Raw genomic sequence first — 22,822 nt, 5'->3', positions numbered from 1 at the left:
TGCAGCTAACCAGGAGTGACACTACGGGGCAGTCAGTAGGACACTATGGCAGTTCTATATGGCGCACACAGGTCCCAGGCTGTGAACCAGAAGTGGCGGGAGGTGTGCACGTGAGGAAAGTGGGGCTGGGCTGGCTGAGGGGGCTGGTGGTTTGGGGAGGCGTCCTGATCACCTCTGGAGTGTGGGAAGGGTGGAGTGGGGCTAAATGCCTTTGTCAGTAACACCAAGAACTGGCTGGATGTAGTAGCTCACGCCTGTAATCCCAGCACTTTGGGAGACTGAGGCCAGGAGTTTGAAACCAGCTCGGGCAACATGGCAAGACCCTGTCTCTACTAAATAAATAAATAAATAGAAAAATTAGGTGGGCATGGTGGTGTGTGCCTGTAATCCCAGCTACTTGGGAGGCTGAGGTGGGAGGATCACTTGAGCCTGGAAGGTCAAGGTTGCAGTGAGCCATGATCTCCAGCCTGGGCGACTGAGCTTAGACCCTGTCTCAAACAAACAACAAAAATTAAAAAATAAAAAACAAGCTTGGCACATACTATGTGCAGACACGGTGCAAGGCCCACAATATGCCTTGTCCGTGGGATTCTCTAGCTCAGTCAACATCAAGCTCAGGAAGAACACTGATTTTTCTCTGTAGCTGCTCTTGCATTTTCCTACCTCTTTCTTTTTATTTAATTTAGAGGAAAGAGAATTACTTTTTTTTTTTTGGTAGAGACAAGGTCTTGCTGTCATTCAGGCTGGAGTGCAGTAGCTGGGACTACAGGTGTAGGCTACCACTACCAGCTAATTTTTCCATTTTTTGTAGAGATGGGATCTTGCTATGTTGTCCAGACTACATTTTAAAAAATCATGAGTTTTTGAGGGAAATGGAGTAGGGCAGGCTCTGGTGGGAGCTGGATTGGACGAGCCCCTGCTTGAATGCCTGCATACAGTAGGGAAAAGGGGGATCCCCAGGGCCAGGGATGGGGAAAGTCCCTGGCTCATTAGACAGGAAGGCCATCTTCATTCTACCCCCAATGCTGTGTGGTGTATGGAAAGTCACTCAACCTCTCTGAGCCTGTTTCTACATTCCTCAACTGGGACTCTGGGCCTGCTGGATCTAATCTCACATATCAAAAAGCACTACAGGCTGGGCACAGTGGCTCATGCCTGTCATCCCAGCACTTTGGAAGGCTACAGTGGGAGGACTGCTTGAGGCCAGGAGTTCAAGACCAGCCTGGGTAACATAGGGAAACCCTGTTTCTATAGAAAAAAAAAATGCTGGGCATGGTGGTGCACACCTGGAATCCCAGCTCTTCTGGGAACTGTGAATGCACCAGAGGCAGCTCCTTGGGCAAATAAGTGACTTACTGTGTGGGAGGGAACCTGAACCACAGGTGAAGACCGACTCCCCTGTCCCCTGCCGTGTCTGAGGACCTGACACTGGTTTTGTGTCTGTGCTCTAGCCGAGCCCTGCAGGGGAAAGGGCAACGTCTCGATCCGAACAGATATTCCTGTTGGGGCTCAGAGGTGTGCAGGCTGGCGCCAGTCTCGCCCAACAGGAATCGTGGCCACCGCTGCAACCAAGACAGCTCACCCATGTACCTGGTTAGCCCCGAGGGAGAATGCTAAGATCCTTGCTAACCCAGATGGCCCAGCCAAGCATGTTTTTTTTTTTTTTGAATTGAGATATCTGGCTCTGTTGCCCAGGCTGGAGTGCAGTGGAGCAATCTCAGCTCACTGTAACCTCCACCTCCTGGGCTAAAGCCGTCCTCCATCCTCAGCCTCCCGAGTAGCTGATGCTACAGGTGTGTGCCACTATGCCTGGCTAATTTTTGTATTATTTGTAGAGACAAGGTCTCACTATGTTGCCCAGGCTGGTCTTCAACTCCTAAGCTCAAGCAATCCATCCACCTTGGCCTCCCAAAGTGCTGAGATACAGGCGTGAGCCACCATGTGCAGACCAGCTGAGCATCTCAGAGAGCTGCAGGTGGGGTCAGGAGTCCCCTTTCCCGACACAGCCAGACTCCTGCTGCCACCACCAGATCACCACCAGGGAGTTCCCCAAGGACTGCTGTGGGCAGTGGCGGCCTCGGCCTTGGGTGGGGCAGGGCAGCTCCAGCACACTCAGTCACCTCTGAGTCTAATCTGCTCACAGGAAAAACACGGATCAGAAAACCGCCCCAGAGAGCTGCTGAGAACACTGTGGGGACAGGCGCAATACTGGTCCTTGCAAGGCCAGGGCCACAAGCCCAACGGTCTACCCAAGACTGATTGCCTGGGTTCAAATCCCAGCTCTGCTATCAGCTCGCGACCCTGGGCAAGTCCTTGAACCACTCGATGTCTTCATCTGTAAAGCAGCAATGGGCCGGGCACGTGGTGGCTCATGTCTTTCATCCCAGCACTTTGAGAGGCCGAGGTGGGCGGATCACCTGAGGTCACAAGTTTAAGACCAGCCTGGCCAACATGGTGAAACTTCATCTCTACTACTAATTAAAAAAAATTAGCCGGGCGTGGTGGCGGGTGCCTGTAATCCTAGCTACTCGGGAGGCTGAAGCAGGAGAATCACTCGAACCCGGGAGGCGGAGGTTGCAGTGAGCCAAGATTGCGCCATTGTGCTCCAGCCCGGGCAACAAGAGTAAAACTCTGTCTCCCCGCCCCCGCCCCCACCAAAAATAAGGGAGTTTAGTTTACTGTCCTGAACGCCAAGTCAGCAAACCTATTCTTGGGAGGACCTGCCTGAGCTTCCCTGAACCCAGGCTGGCTGTAAATGACACCCACAGTTGCAAACGTTTCGGTGTTCCCTGTTTGAAAATGTCATAGTTGGGACTCAGTGTGTGCGGGCTTTCACCTTCATGTTTCTGCCCCCAGTGCTGTGAGAGTCTTGCTGAAAGAACCCGTCCCCACGGCAGTGACCTCCTGCCCACCGCCCCCGGACAGTGACGCCTTTGGTGGACTGGCCTTCCCTTGACATTTTTCCTGCCCCTCCTGCTCATTCTGCTCTTCGGTCTCCTCTCTCTTTTGAACGCTGCCTGGGCAACTCTCATCTTATCCTTTCCAACCTGCTGCCTGTTAGCCCAAGGAGTAACTGAATTTTGCCAAGGGGGAAAACATAGACGACCAAGCTCACTGAATCACAGCCATGCTATGTACACAATTTTAAACCAAGTGGCTCGGGTGATGCCTGGGCTGGCTCTGCGGCTCTCTCCCGGGGCAAAGTGCAAGAGCCCTAGCCAGCCCTGACTCTCCCGGCCTAGTTAGAGGTCTTCAGCTCAGACCGACGATCTCATGTTGGTAATTATGACCATTCACAGCAGGGAGACGCAGCCAGCGAAGGGCAAGGGCGGCTTAGAGGAGAGATACTGCAATCTGTAGCAGAAGCGTGGGATAATAGTCCTCTCCCCTCCTGAACCACTTCACAGAGCCCCAACTCTCTGCCAGGCCCGGGCAGAGTTCAAGGCTGCAGCGATTGCACCACTGCATTCCAGCCTGGGTGACAGAGCGAGACCCAGTCTCGAAAAGATAAATAAGATACATTCAGATTCAGCTTTTAACCCTTTCTAGGGTCCGTGCACAGGTTTAGCAGGAATTCCATCAGCTCCATTTCATGGATGAGATAACTGAGGCCTGGAGAGAGGAGGGCCAAGCTGCAGCAGGGCAGAGACCTGTGCCCAGGCCAATGATCATAAGCCTGTGGTTCTTCTGCCATGCTAGACCTGACTGGGCCTGGACACTGCGTGCAGTAGGGGCCCTTAAGGCTTGACCCATTTTGATTCCCCTTTTCCCCACTGTATGCAGGCATTCAAGCAGGGGCTCGTCCAATCCATCCCCTACCAGAGCGTGCCCTATCCCATTTCCTTCAAAAACTCATGATTTAAAAAAAATGTAGCCTGGGCAGCATAGCAAGATCCCATCTCTACAAAAAATGGAAAAATTAGCTGGTCATGGTGGCCCACACCTGTAGTCCCAGCTACTGCACTCCAGCCTGAATGACAGCAAGACCCTGTCTCTACTGAAAATCCACTTTACAAAGGGAACTGTCTTTTTTTTTCTTTTTTCCCCTTAAGATGGAATCTCGCTCTGTCATTCAGGGTGGAGTGGCAGTGGCATGATCTGGGTTCACTGGAACCTCTGCCTCCCAGGTTCCAGCAATTCTCCTGCCTTAGCCCCTCGGGTAGCTGAGACTACAGGCATAAGCCAACACACTCGACTGATTTTTGTGTTTTTAGTAGAGACGGGGTTTCACCATGTTGGCCAGGCTGGTCTCGAACTCCTGAACTTAGTTGATCCGCCTGCCTCGGCCTCCCAAAGTGCTGGGATTACAGGCATGAGCCACCGTGCCCGGCCCAAAGGGAACTGTCTTAAAGTGGGATCGAGTTGTCGAAGTACTCTCTGGGTCCCCAAGACCCCTCCTGAACCCCTCTAGGGCCTAGACATGCCAGAGCCATCAAACCCCCAAATCCAAAACTCCAGTGAGGGGGGGAAGGAGGCTGTTGGAACGAGGGAATCTCTACTTCTCTTCCTCTGCTTTTTATTTTTATTTTTCAGATGGAGTCTCGCTCTGTCACCCAGGTTGGAATGCAGTGGTGCGATTTGAGTTCACTGCAACCTCCGCCTCCTGGGTTCAAGTGATTCTCCTGCCTCAGCCTCCCATGTAGCTGGGATTACAGGTGTGCACCACCGTGCCTGGCTAATTTTTGTCTTTTTAGTAGAGATGAGGTTTCACCATGTTGTCCAGGCTGGTCTTGAACTCCTGAGTTCAAGCGATTCACCTACCTCGGCCTCCCAAAGTGTTGGGATTACAGGCATGAACCACTGCGCCCGGCCTCCTTCCTCTGTTTTTCAAAACTTATTTTTTTAGAGATGTAGTCTCATTTCGTTACCCATGCAGTGGTGTGATCCTAGCTCACTGCAGCCTTGACCTCACCCTCCTACCTCAGTCTCCTGAGTACGTGAGCGAGGCGGGTGGATCATGAGATCAGGAGATGGAGACCGTCCTGGCTAACACGGTGAAACCCTGTCTCTACTAAAAATACAAAAAAGTAGCTGGGCGTGGTGGCGGGCGCCTGTAGTCCCAGCTACTCGGGAGGCTGAGGCAGGAGAATCACTTGAACCCGGGAGGTAGAGATTGCAGTGAGCCGATATTGCACTGCTTCACTCCAACCTGGGCGACAGAGTGAGACTTTGTCTCAAAAAAAAGAACGTAAAATGATAAGCAAAATGAAATAATTTTTGTTTAGGTAAACATTATATGCAATAAAATAATTTAAAAAAATTAACTCGTGAGCCTGGTGTGGTGGCTCACGCCTGTAATCTCAGCACTTTGGGAGGCCGAGGCAGGAGGATCACTTGAGAGCAGGAGTTGGAGACCAGCCTTGGGCAACACAGAGATCCTCTGTCTACAAAAAATTTAAAAGTAGCTGGTGCAGTGGCACTCGGCTGTAGTCCCAGCTACTCGGGAGGCTGATGCGGGAGGATTGCCTGAGCCCAGGAGTTGGAGGCTACAGTGAGCTATGATAGTGTCACTGCACTCCAGCCTCTTTCTACGAAAATAAAAAATAAAATATGAGCTGGGCGTGGTAGCACGTGTGCTTGTAGCCCTAGCCACTCGGGGGACTGAGGTGGTAGGATGGTTTCAACCTAGAAGGACCAGGCTGCAGTAAGCTATGACTGTGCCACTGCATTGCAGCCTGGGCAAGAGGGAGACTGTCTTTAAAAAAAAAAATTAAAAAAGAAATCAACCAGTGAAAAATGACTACATCATGGAGGAGAACAGGCACAGAAGGTGTTTTTGGCAATTTGAATAAAGACCATATATTAGATGACAGGGAATTATTAAGTTTTATAAGTGCGATGATACTATTGTGAGTATGTAAAATAACAGTGTTTTTCTTAGGAGATGTGCATTGAAATATTTAGGAATGAAGAGTCAAGATGTTTGCAACTTCAAATGGAGAAAAAGAAAGAGAAATTATGTGTGTGTGCGCATGTGTGTGCGTGAGAGAGAGAGAGAGAGAGAGAGAGGAGAGAGAGAGAAAGCAGGGATAATGGCAGTATGCTAAGAATTACTGAACCCAGTTGGGCGCGGTGGCTCACACCTGTAATCCCAGCACTTTGGGAGGCCGAGGCGGGTGGATTGCTTGAGGCCAGGAGTTCGAGACCAGCCTGGTCAACATGGCAAACCCTGTCTCTACTAAAAATACAAAAAATTAGCGGGGCGAGGTGGTGCGCACCTGTAGTCACAGCTACTCAGGAGGCTGAGGCAGGAGAATCGCTTGAACTCGGGAGGCGGAGCTTGCAGTGAGCCGAGATCCCACCACTGCACTCCAGTGTGGGCGACAGAGCGAGACTCCGTCTCAAAAAAAATAAAAATAAAAAAATGCTCGACCCATCACGGGCACCTGGTAACTCAGAGAAGCTGAGCTCTTCTGTTGCCAGATCTTTGAACTTTGATCTTTGCACGGACTCATTCATTTAATCCTTAAAACAGGGGGCCGTGCTCAGTGGCTCACGCCTGTAATCCCAGCACTTTGGAAGGCCAAGGTGGGCAGATCAGAGGTCAGGAGTTTGAGACCAGGCGGGGCAACATGGTGAAACCCTGTCTCTATTACAAATACAAGAATTACCCAGGCATGGTGGCACGTGCTTGTAATCCCAGCTACTCAGAAAGCTGAGGCAGGAGAATTGCTTAAACCTGGGAGGCAGAGGTTGCAGTGAGCCGAGATTGTGCCACTGCACTCCAGCCTGAAGGACAGAGCAAGACTCGGTCTCAAAAAAAAAAAAAAAAAAAAAAAGACAAGGAAACGGATTTTCCCCTAGAGCCTAGAGCTTCCAGAAGGACCCAGCCCTGCTGACATCTTTGTTTTTTTTTTTTTTTTGAAACAGAGTAACCTCCATCTCCTGGGTCCCAGTGATTCTCCTGCCTCAGCCTTCCGAGTAGCTGGGATTACAGGCACGTGCCTGATCGAACCCCTGATCGCAAGTGATTCGCCTGCCTCAGCCTCCCAAAGTGCTGGGATTACAGGAGTGAGCCACCGCACCTGGCCCCCAATACCTTGACATGAGCCTTGGAAGACTCATTTCAGACTTCTGACCTCCAGAACTGTAAGGCAATACATTTGTGTTGTTTTAAGCCACTATGTTTAGGTAATTTATTTTTTTGAGACAGGGTCTCACTCTGTTGCCCACGCTGGAATTCAGTGGCACAATCATGGCTCACTGTAGCCTGACCTCCTGAGCCCAAGTCATCCTCCCGCCTTAGCCTTCCTAGTAGCTGGGACCACAGGTGTGTACTACGTGCAGCTAATTTTTTTTTTAAGAGATGGGGTCTTGCTATGTTGTCCAGGCTTGTCTCGAACTCCTGGGCTCAAGTGACTCTCCTGTCTCAGCCTTCCAGAGTGCTGGGATTACAGTGTGAGCCACTGGACCCAGCTTGTTTTAAGGCTTGGAATACCAGTTATAAATTCATGATTCCCCAAATCATATCTCAAGCCTGGACTGCTCCCCTGAGCCCCAACTCGCTTCCAACTTCGACTGGATGAGACCCCAGATTGAACACGCCTGCCCCACCAGCTTCTCCTGCATCTTCCCTGTCTCCACCCACGGCACCTCCGTCCTTCCCCAAGTTCAGCCCGAATCTCTGAAGTCAAAGTCAGCTCCTCATTTTCTCACAGCTTACATCAGCACATTCTGTTGGCTTCGGCCAACTCACCTAAGAGTCGGTGACTCACCACCCCACTGCCGCCACAGGCGTCGCCTGGATTATTACATCCTCCTTATGTCTCTCCACCCTTGCCTGTCCTCAAGCCAGCAACCAGAGGCATCCTGTTAAAACAAGCTGGATCCTGTTCCCCTCTGCTCAGAACTGTACCGACTCCCAGCTCACTCTGAGCAAAAGTCAAAATCCTTATCTGACCATGTACCATCTTCCCTGTCCATCTCCATCTCATCTCTCACCTACCCTGACCTTCCTCCAACACCCTGGCAGGTGACCTCAGGGGCTTGGCAGCTGCTGTTCTCTCTGCCTGCAACACTGTTCCCTGCTACCCCTTCAGGCCTTTACTCTAAGGCCTCCTTCTGGTCAACACCTAAATAATGTTGCAATCCCCGAAAAATAAACACAATTGCTCCCATGGTTTACTCTTTGCAGATTTTCTGTTTATCCCCCCACCCCCGCATGTAAGCTCCGTGAGGCTGGGTTTTTTGTTTTTATGAGACAGAGTTTCGCTCTTGTTGCCCAGGCTGGAGTGCAGTGGCGCAATCTTGGCTCACTGCAACCCCTGCCTCCCGGGTTTAAGCGATTCTCCTGCCTCAGCCTCCCAAGTAGCTGGGATTATAGGTGTGTGTGTCATGAAGGCGGGATAATTTTTTGTATTTTTAGTGAAAACAGGGTTTCACCATGTTAGCCAGGCTGGTCTCCAACTCTGGCCTCAGGTGATCCACCCGCCTTAGCCTCCCAAAGTGTTGGGATTATAGGCGTGAGCCACTGTGCCCAGCCAGGTTTTTTTTTTTTTTTTTTAAATCAGTATTGATTAAAAGTCCAGCATAGGCTGGGCACGGTGGCTCATGTCTGTAATCCTAGTACTTTGGAAGTTTGATGTGCGTGAGCCTAGGAGTTCCAGACCAGCCTGGGAAACATGGCAAAACCCCATCTCTACAAAAAAAACCAAAAATTAGCCTGGCACGGTGGTGCACGCCTCCAGTCCCAGCTACTTGGGAGGCTGAGGCAGGAGGATCACTTGAGCTTAGGGAGGCCGAGAATGCAGTGAGCCATGATCGTGCCACTGCACTCCAGTATGAGTGACACAGAGAGACCCTACCTTAAAAAAGAAAAAAAAAAAGTCCAGTATCTAGGCTGGGTATAGTGGTTCATGCCTGTAATCCCAGTACTCTGGGACACCAAGGTGGTGAGATCCCTTGAAGCCAGGAGTTCTAGACCAGTCTGGGCAATAAAGCAAGACGTTGTCTCTACAAAGATATTAGATAAGAACAATGAGGCCGGGCTCAGTGGCTCATGCCTGTAATCCCTACACTTTGGGAGATCGAGGCGGGTGGATCACCTGAGGTCGGAGTTCGAGACCAGCCTGGCCAATACGGTAAAACCCCATCTCTACTAAAAATACAAAAAAATTTTAGCTGAGCGTGGTGGTGCGTGCCTGTAATTCCAGCTACTCAGGAGGCTGAGGCAGGAGAATCACTTGAACCCAGGAGGTGGAGGTTGCAGTGAGCTGAGATTGCACCGCTGCACTCCAGCCTGGGCAATAGGAATGAAACTGTCTCAGAAGCAAAACAAACAAAAACAAACAAAAAGAATAATGGAATAATAATAAAAGACCAGCATCTGGCACAGTGCTGGCTCCAATGAGACATCTGTGCCCGTGCATGGATGAGTGACTGCACCTGTGCCCCCAAGGCCTCTGTTGGGGCCCCACCAAGTCCTCTGCAGGCGGCGCTGAGCCCTCTCCATGACGGGAAGGTTCTTAGAGGGCTAGGCCTGCGTGTCCCCCCACCTCCACCTCCCTCCTCCTTTGCCACCACACCCCTCCCCACAAGGCTAGAAGGATCCGGTACACCCAGTAAACCACATGTGCTGAGCCATGGTTACCGCCCTGCCCCTGCTCTGCTTCTGTGGCTCAGACACACTCATCAGCTTCTGTTCGGCACAAGGTGCCTGGTGACCCCTCGGTGCTGATCTCATTCCAGCCTAAATAAAGGTGCGGGTTGCTCTCGTCAGCTTGGGTGGTCTCCGTTGGGGAAAGGGTTTCTGGGAGGCTTTCTGGGATGTTGCAAGAGACTCTAAAGGCACCCCCAACCCTGCTCCCTTTTGGGGCCAGAAAGCCCCTGTCTATTTTTAATTTTATTTTAATTAATTTGGTTTTTTTTTTGAGAGGTCTTGCTCTGTTGCCCAAGCTGGTGTGCAGTGGCACCATCACGGCTCACCGCAGCCTCGACCTCCTGGGCTCAAGTGAACCTCTTGCCTTAGCCTCCTGAGTAGCTGGGACTACAGGCGTGTGCCATCATGCCTGGCTAATTTTTTGTCAAGATAGGATTTTGCCATGTTGCCCAGGCTGGTCTCGAACTCCTGAGCTCAAGCAATCCGCCTGCCTCAACTTCCCATACTGCTGGGATGACAAGTGTAAGCAACCACGCCCAGCCTGGAAGCCCCTGTCTAATAAAGGCTAAGAACCTCCCAAGGTTCCCTTCCCCGACGTGTGGAAGGTTGAGGGGCAGGATGGAGTTGCAATGACCCCAGCTGAGTCCCCACCAGCCTGAAAAGGGCAGGGTCTCCCCAACATGCCATCATTTCATGGCCCACTCTGCCACTTCAGAAGAAAGGAGGCATCAGGCCAACTCTGGGCCCGGCAGCAGGGCGTCTTGTCTGCCCACAAAGGCCTCCAAGCCCCGCCCTGCAGATGCCAGCTCTCCCTGGGAAGGCAGAAGGGAGATCATTACTGAACCCTAATTAACAAAGACAAGCAGAGATAATTCAGTGGAGAAACATGTGGCTGGTGCTGGAATTGTGATATCTTTAGAAACTCGAGAAAGGACGGCTTTATTTTGAGCTTTCAAGAGCAGAAGAGCTCTCAAGAACTCAAGACAGAGTTGGAAGGGTGGAGAGGGGGTGGGGAAGGCTGAGAGAGGGAGGCAGGCACCAGAGGGTGTGTGCCTGTGTGTGACTGGGGACAACGAAATGACTCTCAGGTCTTGGGCAGCAGAAGGGAGGATCATGGAGAATGTCCTTGTTCTGTATCACCTCAAAGAAATGGAGGCCCAACGACAGTAACTCATCCAAGATCAGAGACAGCAAGTTAACTTATCTAAAATCAGAGATAAGCAAGTTAACTTATCTAAGATCAGAGATAGTAAGTTGACTTATCTAGATCAGAGATAGTAGGTTAACTTATCCAAGATCACACAGCTCAGAAGTGATGGTACTGCTTCCTGAGAAGGCAAAAAGGGACCTGTTCCTGTGCCTGCCACTGTTCAGTCCCTCCCCGTGTCCCCCCAGTACCCTCTGCAGAGGTCAATCCATTAGCATCCAGACCTGCTTCAGCTCATCCTCTCCAATAAGCCTGTCCCACCACAGCACCCACTGGGTGACAGGAGACCCCACAGAAGAGAGAGGCTTAGCAGGAGATCAAAGAGGACGATGACAAGTGGTGCTATTGTATTTGAGGCTTCTGGCCTTTCTCCATTTGTACCCCCTGAAAAGGGATCACAGCCCTCTGCCTGGCAGGCGTTTCCCCCACAGCTGAGCTTCTCGAATTGGGCCTCAAACAATTCTGGTGGGGGTGAGAGGTGAGTGTAGGTGGAATGATCTTCCTCGGCGACACGTAATATTTTTTTTTTTTTTTTTTTTTGAGACAAGGTCTCACTCTGTTGCCCAGGCTGGAGTACAGTGGCAAAATCACAGCCCACTACAGCCTCCAACTCCCAGGGTCAAGCGGTCCTCCCACCTCAGCCTCCTGAGTAGCTGGGATGATAGTCACACACCACCATGCCCGGCTCATTTTTTAATTTTTTGTAGAGACAGGATCTCATTATGTTTCCTAGGCTGGTTTTGAACTCCTAGATGCCAGCGACCCTCCTGCCTTGGCCTCCCAAAGTGCTGGGATTACAGGCGTGAGCCACTGCACCCAGTTAGCAGCATGTAATTTGACATAGTTCCTTAAATTGAGATGAAAGTGGAACGTTTACAGAGGAGACGATGTGGGGATGTCCTAGATAAAGCTGGAGCCCGCCAAGAGCTTGGCCCCAACCAGTGGGGCTGTACGGGCTCCTCAGCCATGGAGACATCAGCAGAAGAGCTTGCCAGGGCCAGGTCTGAAGGGCCCAGTCCATGTTGCAAAGCCAGCCCTCCCAGGTCGTCCACGCTCCAGCCTGGCCAGCCTCTCTGCCTCACCACCTCCCACTCATGACAGCCCATCCCTCCTCTTCATCTGGTCATGCACTCCAGGGTGGCCCCGGGGGAGGCAGATGTGGTGTGGGCAATTCTTCCCATTTTACAAGTAGGGAAACTGAGGCCCAGGAGTCACACAGGAGTCACACAGGAAGTTGGCAGCTCTGCTGCATCCCCGGGATCTGGACCCCTGCTCTGGGGAAGGATAGGTGGGGCGCTGCCTTCCCAGAATCCCCTCAAGCTGGCAGGGATGGCTGTACCCCCAGGGTCAGAGGAGAACTAAAAGGAGCAGAAGCTGGCCTGGGTCCGGGGAGAGCCCTCGTGTTTGCCCAAAAGGGAGCTGGAGAGGGCCGGCTGGGCCCATACGCAGGGAGGAGCTGTGGGGAGCTGGTGGTGGAGCAGCAAAGAGAAGTGGATTTGGTGGGTAGAGGGGCCCCCCCTTGGTTCTAGTCCTCCCTGCAGCCCCTCCCAAATGGGCAGGGCTCTCCTGTCCCTTTCTCCTCACCTGCAGCAAGCCCTATGGGAAGCGGCCTCTCTGGTGAGTGGCAGCTCAACCTCTGCTTAAATGCCTCCAGAGACGGGGAATTCACTACCTTCCAAAACTTTTAAAAAATGTTAACCACTACTATTCAAGAACAATTCTGGAATTTTTTCTTTTGAAAGACAAGGTTTCATTCTGTCTCGCAGGCTAGAGTGCAGTGGTGTGATCATAGCTCACTGCAGCTTTGACTTCCTGGGCTCAAGCGATCCTCCCTCCTCAGCCTCCTGAGTACCTGAGACTACAGATGTACAGATGTGCAGCACCACACTGGCTCATTGTTTTCATTTTTTGTAGAGACAGGGTCTCGCTATGTTGCCCAGGCTGGTCTCCTGGCTTCAAGCAATCCTGCCTTGGCCTCCCAAATTGCTAGGGTTACAGGTGTGAGCCACTGTGTCTGGCCCTTTTTTTGTTTTTGAGACAGAGTCTTGCTCTGTCACCCAGGCTGGAGTGCAATGGTATGATCTCAGCTCACTGCAACCTCTGCATCCCAGGTTCAAGCGATTCTCCTGCCTCAAGCTCCTGAGTAGCTGGGATTACAGGTGCCCACCACCATGCCTGGCTAATTTTTTTAGTTTTTGGTGGAGACAGGGTCTCACCATGTTGGCCAGGCTGGTTTCGAACTCCCGACCTCAGGTGATCTACCCACCTTGGCCTCCCAAAGTCCTGGCTGAGTCACCGTGTCCGGCCCTGCTGTTGCTTCTGAGGTTTGAAAACCGCTGCCTCAATGCTCCTGACTCAGCTCTTCTTACCCAAAAGTTCCCCCACCTCATCTACTCTGTTCCTGCACAGTCGCCCTTTCCTCCGACGCCCTGGGCAGGTCTCTCTCTGCCAGCTCTGCGCTTCTGAGAGGCCCCCAGCCTGCCTGCCACCCCGCCTGCACTAAATACCGCTCAGGTTTCACCTACTGCACATGGGCCCCTGGATGTGTCTCACAAGCCCACAGACCCAGCCTTGGAGACGAGCACCACCATTACCCTTCCAGAACCTTCCGCCCTCTTCACACCCTGCTGTTGCCTCTCCCCCATCCATTGTGGGGCCCAGCTGCCCACTGCCTGGGTTCAGACCTTCTCAACACTCCCTGGCTCCTCTGCCCTAGTTTTGCCTTCTCTAATCCACCCTTGGTGGGTGGAAGTACGGTTACCATGGTAACCCGAAGACAATGCAAATCTGATTGTATCATTACAATGACTGGAAAAACCGCCAGTGCCACAAAATAAAGCTCAAGTCAGTAGCTTTGAAGTTCAGGCCCTTTACCATTCTGGCAGCATTTTTGGGGGCTATTCTCCTTCCCCGCCACTGTACCACCCCAGGCTCAGGCTGCAGAACAGCAAAGACCAGGGAGTGGTTTCGGCCTCCTGCTAACTACCTGGTTTTTGTCTTTCAGGCTGTTTGCTCAGTCGCAAAATGGGAAGGACAACAGCACCCAGTGTAATAGCTGCTGGTAGCCAGGAGGGGACAGCAAAGAGCCATCCAGTGTGGATGAGACCAGAGGGGTGGTGGGGAAAGAGGGCGTGGCTGCAACTCACTTCGGGGACCCACACCAAGCCCCAGGCTAGTGGTAGAGCCTGCCCTGGGTTCCGAAGTATAATAAAATGATAAAGACTTAGGTTCAAATCTCTGCCACACTATGCTGTGTGACCTTGAGAAAGCTGCTTAATCTCTCTGAGCCTCAGTCCCCTCCAATAAGGCCGGCTACTCAGGGAGATGACATGGTAACGTGAGTGGGCTTTGTAACCAGCAAATCGTAAGTGTGATGTGGTCAGGCGTGGTGGCTCACGCCTGTAATCCCAGCACTTTGGGAGGCCGAGGCGGGTGGATCACCTGAGGTCAGGAGTTCGAGACCAGCCTGGCCAACATGGCAACACCCCGTCTCTATTAAAATAGAAAAATTAGCCCGGTATGGTGGCACACGCCTGTAATCCCAGCTATTTGGGAGGCTGAGGCAGGAGAATTGCTTGAACTCGGGAGGCGGAGGTTGCAGCGAGTTGAGATCATGCAATTGCACTCCAGCCTGGGTGACAGAGCGAGACTCCGTCTCAGAAAAAAAAAGTGTGATGTGAGCGTTAGGTGTCCGTGGTGTGAGAGGCTGCTCAAATGTCCATAACTGGGGGACAGGGTAGTTACATAACCATGATACAGCCTGAAGAGGGAACAGAGCTTTTTAAAGACATGCGAACATGTTTATGTTTTAAGGTTAAGTGTGTAAATTTATAGAAAGAAGAACAGTGAGATGTAAAATTAATAAGCTTGGGGGGAAATCTGGAAGAAAAGTATCATCATAAAAATGAACAGCCATCTGGGTTGTTAGATTTCTGTATTTTCCAAATTTCTACCATGGACATATATTTGCATTTCTCTTTAGGGGTGTGTGTGTGTGTATTTTAGAGACAGGGTCTCACTCTGTCACTCAGGCTGAAGTGAAGTGATGTGATCATTGTGTTCACAGCTCACTGCAGCCTCAAACTCCTGGGCTCAAGTGACCCTCCTGCCTCAGCCTCCCAAGTAGCTGGGACTACAGGCACGCACCACCACCCACCACCATGCCCAGATAATTAAAACAATTTTTTTCTAGAGATGGGGTCTTGCTATACTGCCCAGGCTGATCTCCAACTCCTGGCTTCAAGCATTCCTCCTGTGTTGGCCTCCCAAAGCGCTGGGATTATAGGCATGAGCCACCATGTCCGGCTCCCTTTAGGTTTTTATGACCTACTAGAATGTTCTTTGGATGGAATATTGTAGCAGCTACCTGGGTAGAGGGTCTCTCCTGCCTTAGTCACCACACCACCACTTCTTCCCAGCATATCCTGAACAGCCCCCTTTAGCTGTCCTGGGTTTGTTTTTCTTTTCTTTTTCTTTTTTTTTTGCGACTGAGTTGCGCTCTGTCACCCAGGCTGGAGTGCAGTGGCATGTCTCTCAGCTCACTGCAACCTCCACCTCCCAGGTTCAAGGGATTCTCCTGCCTCAGCCTCCCAAGTAGCTGGGATTACAGGTGCGCACTACCACGCCTGGCTAATTTTTGTATTTTTAGTAGAGTCAGGGTTTTACCATGTTACTCAGGCTGGTCTCAAACTCCTGACCTTATGTGATCCACCTGCCTCAGCCCCTCAAAGTGCTGGGATTACAGGCATGAGCCACCAAGCCTGGCAGAGTCTCCCTAATTTAACTCAGTGCCACTGCAGGCAGGTGGGGTGTGGCCTGGCTGGGCAGTATAGAACCATGCAACTACCAATGGTGTTCAGCCCCCAGGGTCGAGCGTGGGTTATCTCAACCCCTTGCAGGCAGGGCTGGAGTTCCTTCTGGTATGAGTTGGGGGACCCAGTCCCCCCATCCCTCTGCAACCCCAGGCCCCCCACCAGGTCCCCTCCAGTACAGCCTGGTGCCTTCCAGCACCTCTGGCCCCCAGAAATCCCTGGTCCACAGCTCTCTTGACCTGAGGACTGAAATTCACCCACTGCCCTCTGAGGCCTGGTCCAAGTTCAAGTATGCCTTCCTCTCCAGTCAGACGCCTGCTCGCCACTCAGCATATCAGAGCAGGCAGGGCGTCTAGATTTTAGTGGGGAAACTGAGGCACTGAGGGCAGATGTGGTGTCCCCAGTTGGGAAAACATTAAAGACATTCTGGGCTTATCTCTCTCTCTCTCTCTTTTTTTTTAGAGACAAGATCTCACTGTCATGCACGCTGGAATCATGGCTCACAGCAGCCTCCAACTCCTAGCCTTGAGGAGGATCCTTCCTCCTCAGCCTCCCAAGTAGCTGGGAATACAGTCGTTCGTCCCTACCATGTCTGGCTAATTTTAAAAAATGTCTTTGCAGGATGGGATCTTGCTGTGTTGCCCAGGCTGGTCTCAAACTCCTGGGCTTGAGTGATTCTCCCATCTTGGCCTCCCAAAATGCTGGGATTATAGGTGTGAGCCACCACGTCTGGCCTGAGTCATCTCTCTTGACCCAGAACAAAACCAGCCCAGGTGTGGCTGTACTCTCACCCTACACTGGGGAGGCCCACAGCTCCAGGGTGCAGTGGGGCTCTCGCAATTTAACGACTGATTCATCTTCAAAAAAGCACAATCTCAGCTGGGCGCGGTGGCTCATGCCTGTAATCCCAGCACTCTGGGAGGCTGAGGCGGGCAGATTACCTGAGGTCAGAAGCTTGAGATCAGCCTGGCCAACATGGCGAAACTCCGTCTCTACTAAAAATACAAAAATCAGCCGAGTGTTGTGGTGCACACCTGTAATTCCAGCTACTCGGGAGACTGAGGCAGGAGAATCGCTTGAACTTGGGAGGCGGAGGCTGCAGTGAGCTGAGATCGTGCCATTGCACTCCAGCCTGGGTGACAAGAAGCGAAACTCCACCTTAAAACAAAAAAGCAAAACAAAACAAAAACAAAAAAGCGTAATCTCTTTTAGAATTCTCACCTTCTCGGGGTGGTTCTGTTAGGAAAGGCTTCCATGGGAACCTTCAATAAGTGACCTAAAAAAATCTCAGAGCCATTCTTTTTTTTTTTTTCAGATGGTGTCATGCTCTGTCACCCAGGCTGGAGTGCAGCTGCATAATCTCAGCTCACTGCAACCTCCACCTCCCGGGCTCAAGTCATCCTCCTGCTTCGGCCTCCTGAGTAGCTGAGACTACAGGTGTGCGCCACTGTGCCTGGCTAATTTTTAAATTTTTTGTAGAGACAGGGTCTTGTTATGTTGCCCAGGCTGGCCTCAAACTCTTGGCCTCAAGCGATACTCCTACCTTGGCCTCCCAAAGTGCTGGGACTACAGGGTGAACCACTGTTCCTGGTTTAGAGCCATTCTTTTTTGTTGTTGTTTTGAGATGGACTTTCACTCTTGTTGCCCAGGCTGGAGTGCAATGGCGCGATCTCGGCTCACTGCAACCTCCGCCTTCTGGTTTCAAGCGATTCTCCTGCCTCAGCCTCCTGAGTAGCTGGGATTATAGGTGTGTGCCACAGCATCCAGCTAAGTTTTGTATTTTTAGGCACCCTAACATGGTGAAAGGCCAGGCTGATTGGCCAAGCTGGTCTCGAACTCTTGTCCAGCCTCAAGTGATCTGCCCATCTTGACCTCCCAAAGTGCTGGGATTACAGGCGTGAGCCGCCGCGCCCAGCCGCCTTTCTTTTTGTCTTCGTTAGCAAATACAGAACGGACCTTAGTCTGCAAACTCAGAAGTGCGAGACATGTATTTTTATTTTTCTAAAATTGAACTGGACTCCTACCAAAAGCCCCCAATGCATAGTGGCAGAAACTTTATCTGAGTCCATTTTGGATCATCACTTCCCTTGGGCTTGCGCCAGGGCCTAGAACCTTCTGTGAGGCCCACCCAGTAGACATTGCCACACCACAGAGAGACTGAGCATGAGAAGGTCCATGCTTGAAGAAGGCCTAAACAGTGGGATGTCCGTGCAAGGATGGGAGAGTGGAAACCGAGCAGTGAAGAGATGACTGGCACCCAGCAGGGAAATCCCAGGAGGGTGAGGCTTCTGGAAGTTTCCAGGGGGACAAACCCTGTTAAGAATGGCTCTAGGGCTGGGTGCGGTGGCTCACGCCTGTAATTCTAACACTTTGGGAGGCCGAGGCGGGCGGATCACGAGGTCAGGAGTTTGAGACCAGCCTGGTCAACATGGTGAAACCCTGTCTCTACTAAAAAGACAAAATAATTAGCTGGGCATGGTGGTGGGTGCCTGTAATCCCAGCTACTCGGGAGGCTGAGGCAGGAGAATCGTTTGAACCCGGGAGGCGGAGGTTGCAGTGAGCTGAGATCACGCCATTGCGCTCTAGCCTGGGCAACGAGAGCTAAACTCCATCTCAAAAAAAAAAAAAAGGGGGGCAACTGGGGGAAAACAGTCCTCCCAGCTCACCTGGCACTGCCCATCTTTTTCCATCTTCAGATCACATGGCAAGGCAGGTGTGCTTGTCCGTCTTAGCAGTAAGGAAGTGAAGGCTCAGATTCCCACAGCTAGTCAGGAGGGTACAGGGACTTGAACGAACGGCGCTTTCCCATGGCCCATATGCTGCCTGGGACCCTGAAGCCTGACTCCTGGGCACTGCCCCAGCCACCTGCCTCTCTGCAGACTATCTGCCACCCCTCCACCTGCCCTGGGACACCTGCCTCCAGATGAAGGGGCCTGCTATTGCCTCTGCCTCCCCCAGCAGACCCCAGCTTCCACTCCAATTCACCTTGGAACTGCCGGTGCTGGCCCAGGCCAGGCTTTGGGGACCTTGCGAGGAAGGGTTTGAGAAAAGTCTATTCTGGCGCAGGAGTAGCACTCGGTGACCTCTGGTGAACCCTTGGAGACTCCGAGGAGCCTGGACATGTTCCCAGCCCAGCATGACTAGTGGCATGAGTAAGTGTGGAGCTGGTTCTCCAGGTGAATACCTGGCTTGGGTGCCAATGCCTGGAAAGGGGCTGGCTGGTCCATCCCTGAGGGCTGGGGCCATGGCCACCTGCTAGCCCTGGGACACAGTATTAATACATCACTCACACTGCGCCTCAGTTTCCCCCTCTGTAAGGTGGGCTCTAGCATCTACCTCCTAGGTATGAAGACTAAATGAGATGCCTCCTCTGTCTGCACTCCGCTGTAACCCTAGTTCCTAGGACACCGCCTTGCCCCAGCAGGACCTCCCGAAATATGTGTGAAAGGCACCCGTATAAATCATCCAGTGCAGGGCCAGAAACCCAGTGACCTCTCAGCCAGGTGTCTGCCGCAGCCACATTCACTGCATTGCGCCGCTGCAGCTTCCACTGTCTCTACCTTTCCTACATCATCTGACCATTCTGCCCCTCCGAGAGCTCCGGAAACACACGTCTGGCCTCCAGTGACTCCCCAACCCCTGCCGTTCACCCCGCCAAACACAACCCACCCTCCTCTCTGCCTCTCAAAGTCCCATCTTCCCCTGAGGCCCAAGCAGGGCCTTCCTTACTCCAGGAAACCCTCTCCAACTACCCCTCACCCTCCTGATCCCCCTTCTGGGGGTTCCCATGGCCTGTCAGCAGCTGCCACATCACCATACCCTAAGTATTTTTTTTGTTTGTTTTTTTGAGACTGAGTCTCGCCCTGTCACCCAAGCTGGAGTACAGTGGTGCGATCTCAGCTCACTGCAAGCTCCGCCTCCTGGGTTCAAGGGATTCTCCCGCCTCAGCCTCCCGAGTAGCTGGGATTACAGGTGCGCACCACCATGCCTGGCTAATTTTTGGATTTTAAGTAGACATGGGGTTTCACCATGTCGGTCAGGCTGGTCTTGAACTACTGACCTCAAGTGATCTTCCTGCCTTGGCTTCCCAAAGTGCTGGGATTACAGGTGTGAGTCATTGTGCCTGGCCCGCCCTGGAGGCTCTAGCCAGCCCTTAGTGCTCACCACCCACGTGGCATGTCGCCCTGCAGGGACAGCCCCTGCAAATCTGGGTTTGGGAGGCCAGGACACAGCCCATGGTGGAGACGGAAGTGGATGGGTGCCTTAAAAAGGGTCAGGAGGCTGGGAGTGGTGGCTTATGCCTGTGATCCCAGCACTTTGGGAGGCTGAGGCAGGTGGATCACTTGAGGCCAGGAGTTTGAGACCAGCCTAGTCAATATGGTGAAACCCGGCTCTACTAAAAATACAAAAATTAGCCGGGCGTTGTGGTGTGTGCCTATAATCCCAGCTACTTGGGAGGCTGAGGCAGAATAGCTTGAATCTGGGAGGTGGAGGTTGCAGTGAGCGGAGATAGTGCCATTGCACTCCAGCCTGGGCAACAAAGTGAGACTTGGTTTCAAAAAATATATATATAAAATACATTTTTAAAAAAGGGGTCAGAAGAGGCACTGCACTGTTTAAGGTGGGGTAGGCACCCCCCACATCTTACCAACAAGCTTGCGGTCCCCCATGCAGACACCCCTCTTTCTGTGGTTAGGAACCCACTTGCCTCCAACCTCATCTATTCACTGAGGTCAACCAGACCCCCTTTATCAGGAGGAGCAGGTGCACTGACCCGGCCGGGCCCCTCCTCCCTCCTGAATCCCCACTGGGTAAAACTTACAAGTCACCGGCAGCACCACCCCTTTCTCTGCTCCAGGATCTGGGGCCACATTCAAGCTTAGCGTTCCTCCATCTACCTGGGGCAGGTGCCCAGGTGAGGTGGCTAAACAGAAGGGCAGGGGCCTAGGCCGGGTGTGGTGGCTCATGCCTGTAATCCCAACACTTTGGGAGGCCGAGGTGGGTGGATCACTTGAGGTCAGGAGTTTGAGACCAGCCTGGCCAACATGGTGAAACCCCGTCTCTACTAAAAATAAAAAAAATAGCCAGGCGTGGTGACAGTTGCCTGTAATCCCAGCTACTCAGGAGGCTGAGGCAGGAGGATCGCTTGAACCCAGGAGGTGGAGGTTGCAGTGAGCCATGTTCGCGACACTGCATTCCAGCATGGGTGAGAGAGAAGGACTCTGCCCCGGGAAAAAAAAAAAAAAGAAAAAAAAAGGCAGGGGCCTGGCTGGCTTCTGTTCCCAGACCCCAGAACCTGTGCCCCATAGTAGACTTAGCTCCAGCCCCCAGCACTATGACCAGGCCCTATTCCCAGTGCCCCCTCCACAGCCAGTGCCTCTTACCAGGCTTTGGGATGAGTCCTTGGAAAGGCCTAGAAGAGAAACAGAGGCAAGGGTGTCAGAAGGAGGACCTGGGGGATGAGGAAGACACCCCTGGGATACGGTGGCCTCAGTCTCTCCTGGGAGCACCCCAGACCTACAGCAGCAGAATCTGTATTTTAACAAGCCGCCCTGGGGCTCTGTGTGCGTGGGACACTGAGACGATGTGGCAGGATGCTGACACTGGCAGTATCACTCTGCAGGATGCAGACCTGGGCCTTGTGCTGGCTCTGCCCTGGCTGGCCCTGGGACCTTGGGCAAATCTCCTGATGCAGGCTGAATGCCTTTCCCGGGGGCTGGGGGTGCAGTGAGCAGGTGTTGCTGAACAGGTTGAAGATGCCCTTGAAGGCTGCCCTTGCCATGGTGGGGTGACCAGTCCCACTTCTGAAGGGCTCCCTGTACTCGGGCTGGCCTGCAGTCCCTTCCCAGCCACCCCCAGGACCCAGGATGGTGCCAGGAGAGCCGCCTTGTCCAGTGGGGAGGGCAGGACCTAGGGAAAGGCTAAAGATTCACAGGTATAAGCCCCCAACTGAGCTAGTCCTGTCTCTTCACCCTCACCCTTCCCCCTGAGTACCTGGTGACTGTGAACTTGATCTTGTCGGCCACAGCAAGAATCCTCTCCAGGTTCTGGGAGCCGAAGGTGCAGGGCTTTCGGAACGGGATTCCTGGGGGCAGCCCCTCAATGATCACGGAGCCGGGGTTACTCTTGATCCGCTTGTAGGGGACCTGGACCGGGTACTTGATACCCAAGGCTTCCCCTGTGGGTGAGAGGCAGGGTCCTGCCCGTCAGGAGTGAGAGGCAGCGTGGGGTGTGTGTACGTGGGATTGCGGGGGTGTGATGGAAAGACATGCGTGCAGGAGAGTGAATGGTATGAGAAAGCTCTCATGTAGCACCGTGGAAAGGTATAGGCATCACAAGCTGAGCTATATGATCAGAACATTAAAAAAAGGCCAGCATGGTGGCTTATGCCCGTAATCCCAGCATTTTGGGAGGCCAAGGCAGGAGGATCACTTAAGTCTAAGAGTTCGAGATCAGCCTGGGCAACATAGCAAGACCCTGTCTCTACTAAAAATTTCTAAAAAATAGCTGGGCATAGTAGTGCATGCCTATAGTTCCAGCCACTTGGGAGGCTGAGGCAGGAGGATTGCTTGAACCCAGGCGTTTGAGGCTGTAATGAACCATGATCACACCACTGCACTCCAGCATGGGTGACAGAGTGAGACCCTGTCTCAAAACAAAACAAAAAAAAAAAAAAGAAAAGAAAAGAAAGAAAAAGCCACACCAATATGCTCCCATGTTGTATGCTCCCCCCGTTTTATTTTTTTTTTTTTGAGACAGAGTTTCGCTTTTGTTGCCCAGGCTGGAGTGCAATGGCGCGATCTCAGCTCACTACAACCTCCGCCTCCCAGGCTCAAGCGATTCTCCTGCCTCAGCCTCCTGAGTAGCTGGGACCGCAGGTGTGCACCACTGCACCTGGCTAATTTCTTTTTTGTATTTTTGGTAGAGACGGGGTTTCGCCATGTTGCCCAGGCTGGCCTCGAACTCCTGAGCTCAAGTGATCCAACTGCCTCAGCCTCCAAAAGTGCTGAGATTACAGGCATGAGCCACCGAGCCAGGCCCCTGTCTATTAAATTCTGTGTGTAGTTGTTGAAAGTGTGTCTCACCTCACTGGTCTGCAAGGCTCATGAGTACAGGGACTGTGTCTGTTTTATTCACGGTAATATCTCCAGTGCCTGAGACAGTGCCTGGTATGTAGTAAATGCTCAAGAAATACGTGTAAAGGGG

At 52.3% G+C, this 22,822-nt stretch overlaps 1 protein-coding gene across 3 annotated transcripts in view; it reads right to left on the bottom strand.

Moving 5' to 3' along the window:
- GTF2IRD1 (GTF2I repeat domain containing 1) overlaps positions 1-22,822 on the bottom strand; it is a 145,329-nt gene that overhangs the window by 19,986 nt on the left and 102,521 nt on the right. For all 3 annotated transcript variants that reach the window (XM_026456666.1, XM_026456665.2, XM_026456667.2), the window contains exons 21-22: positions 21,611-21,794; positions 21,001-21,029 (exon numbers count right to left, since the gene is read on the bottom strand). In XM_026456666.1, coding sequence (XP_026312451.1) covers positions 21,001-21,029; positions 21,611-21,794 — 213 coding nt within the window. The remainder of the gene's footprint in view (positions 1-21,000; positions 21,030-21,610; positions 21,795-22,822) is intronic.

The sequence above is a fragment of the Piliocolobus tephrosceles genome, chromosome 8, assembly GCF_002776525.5.
Source record: "Piliocolobus tephrosceles isolate RC106 chromosome 8, ASM277652v3, whole genome shotgun sequence".
Taxonomy (NCBI): Eukaryota; Metazoa; Chordata; class Mammalia; order Primates; family Cercopithecidae; genus Piliocolobus; species Piliocolobus tephrosceles.
This window is presented reverse-complemented; position numbering and strand designations above follow the sequence as displayed.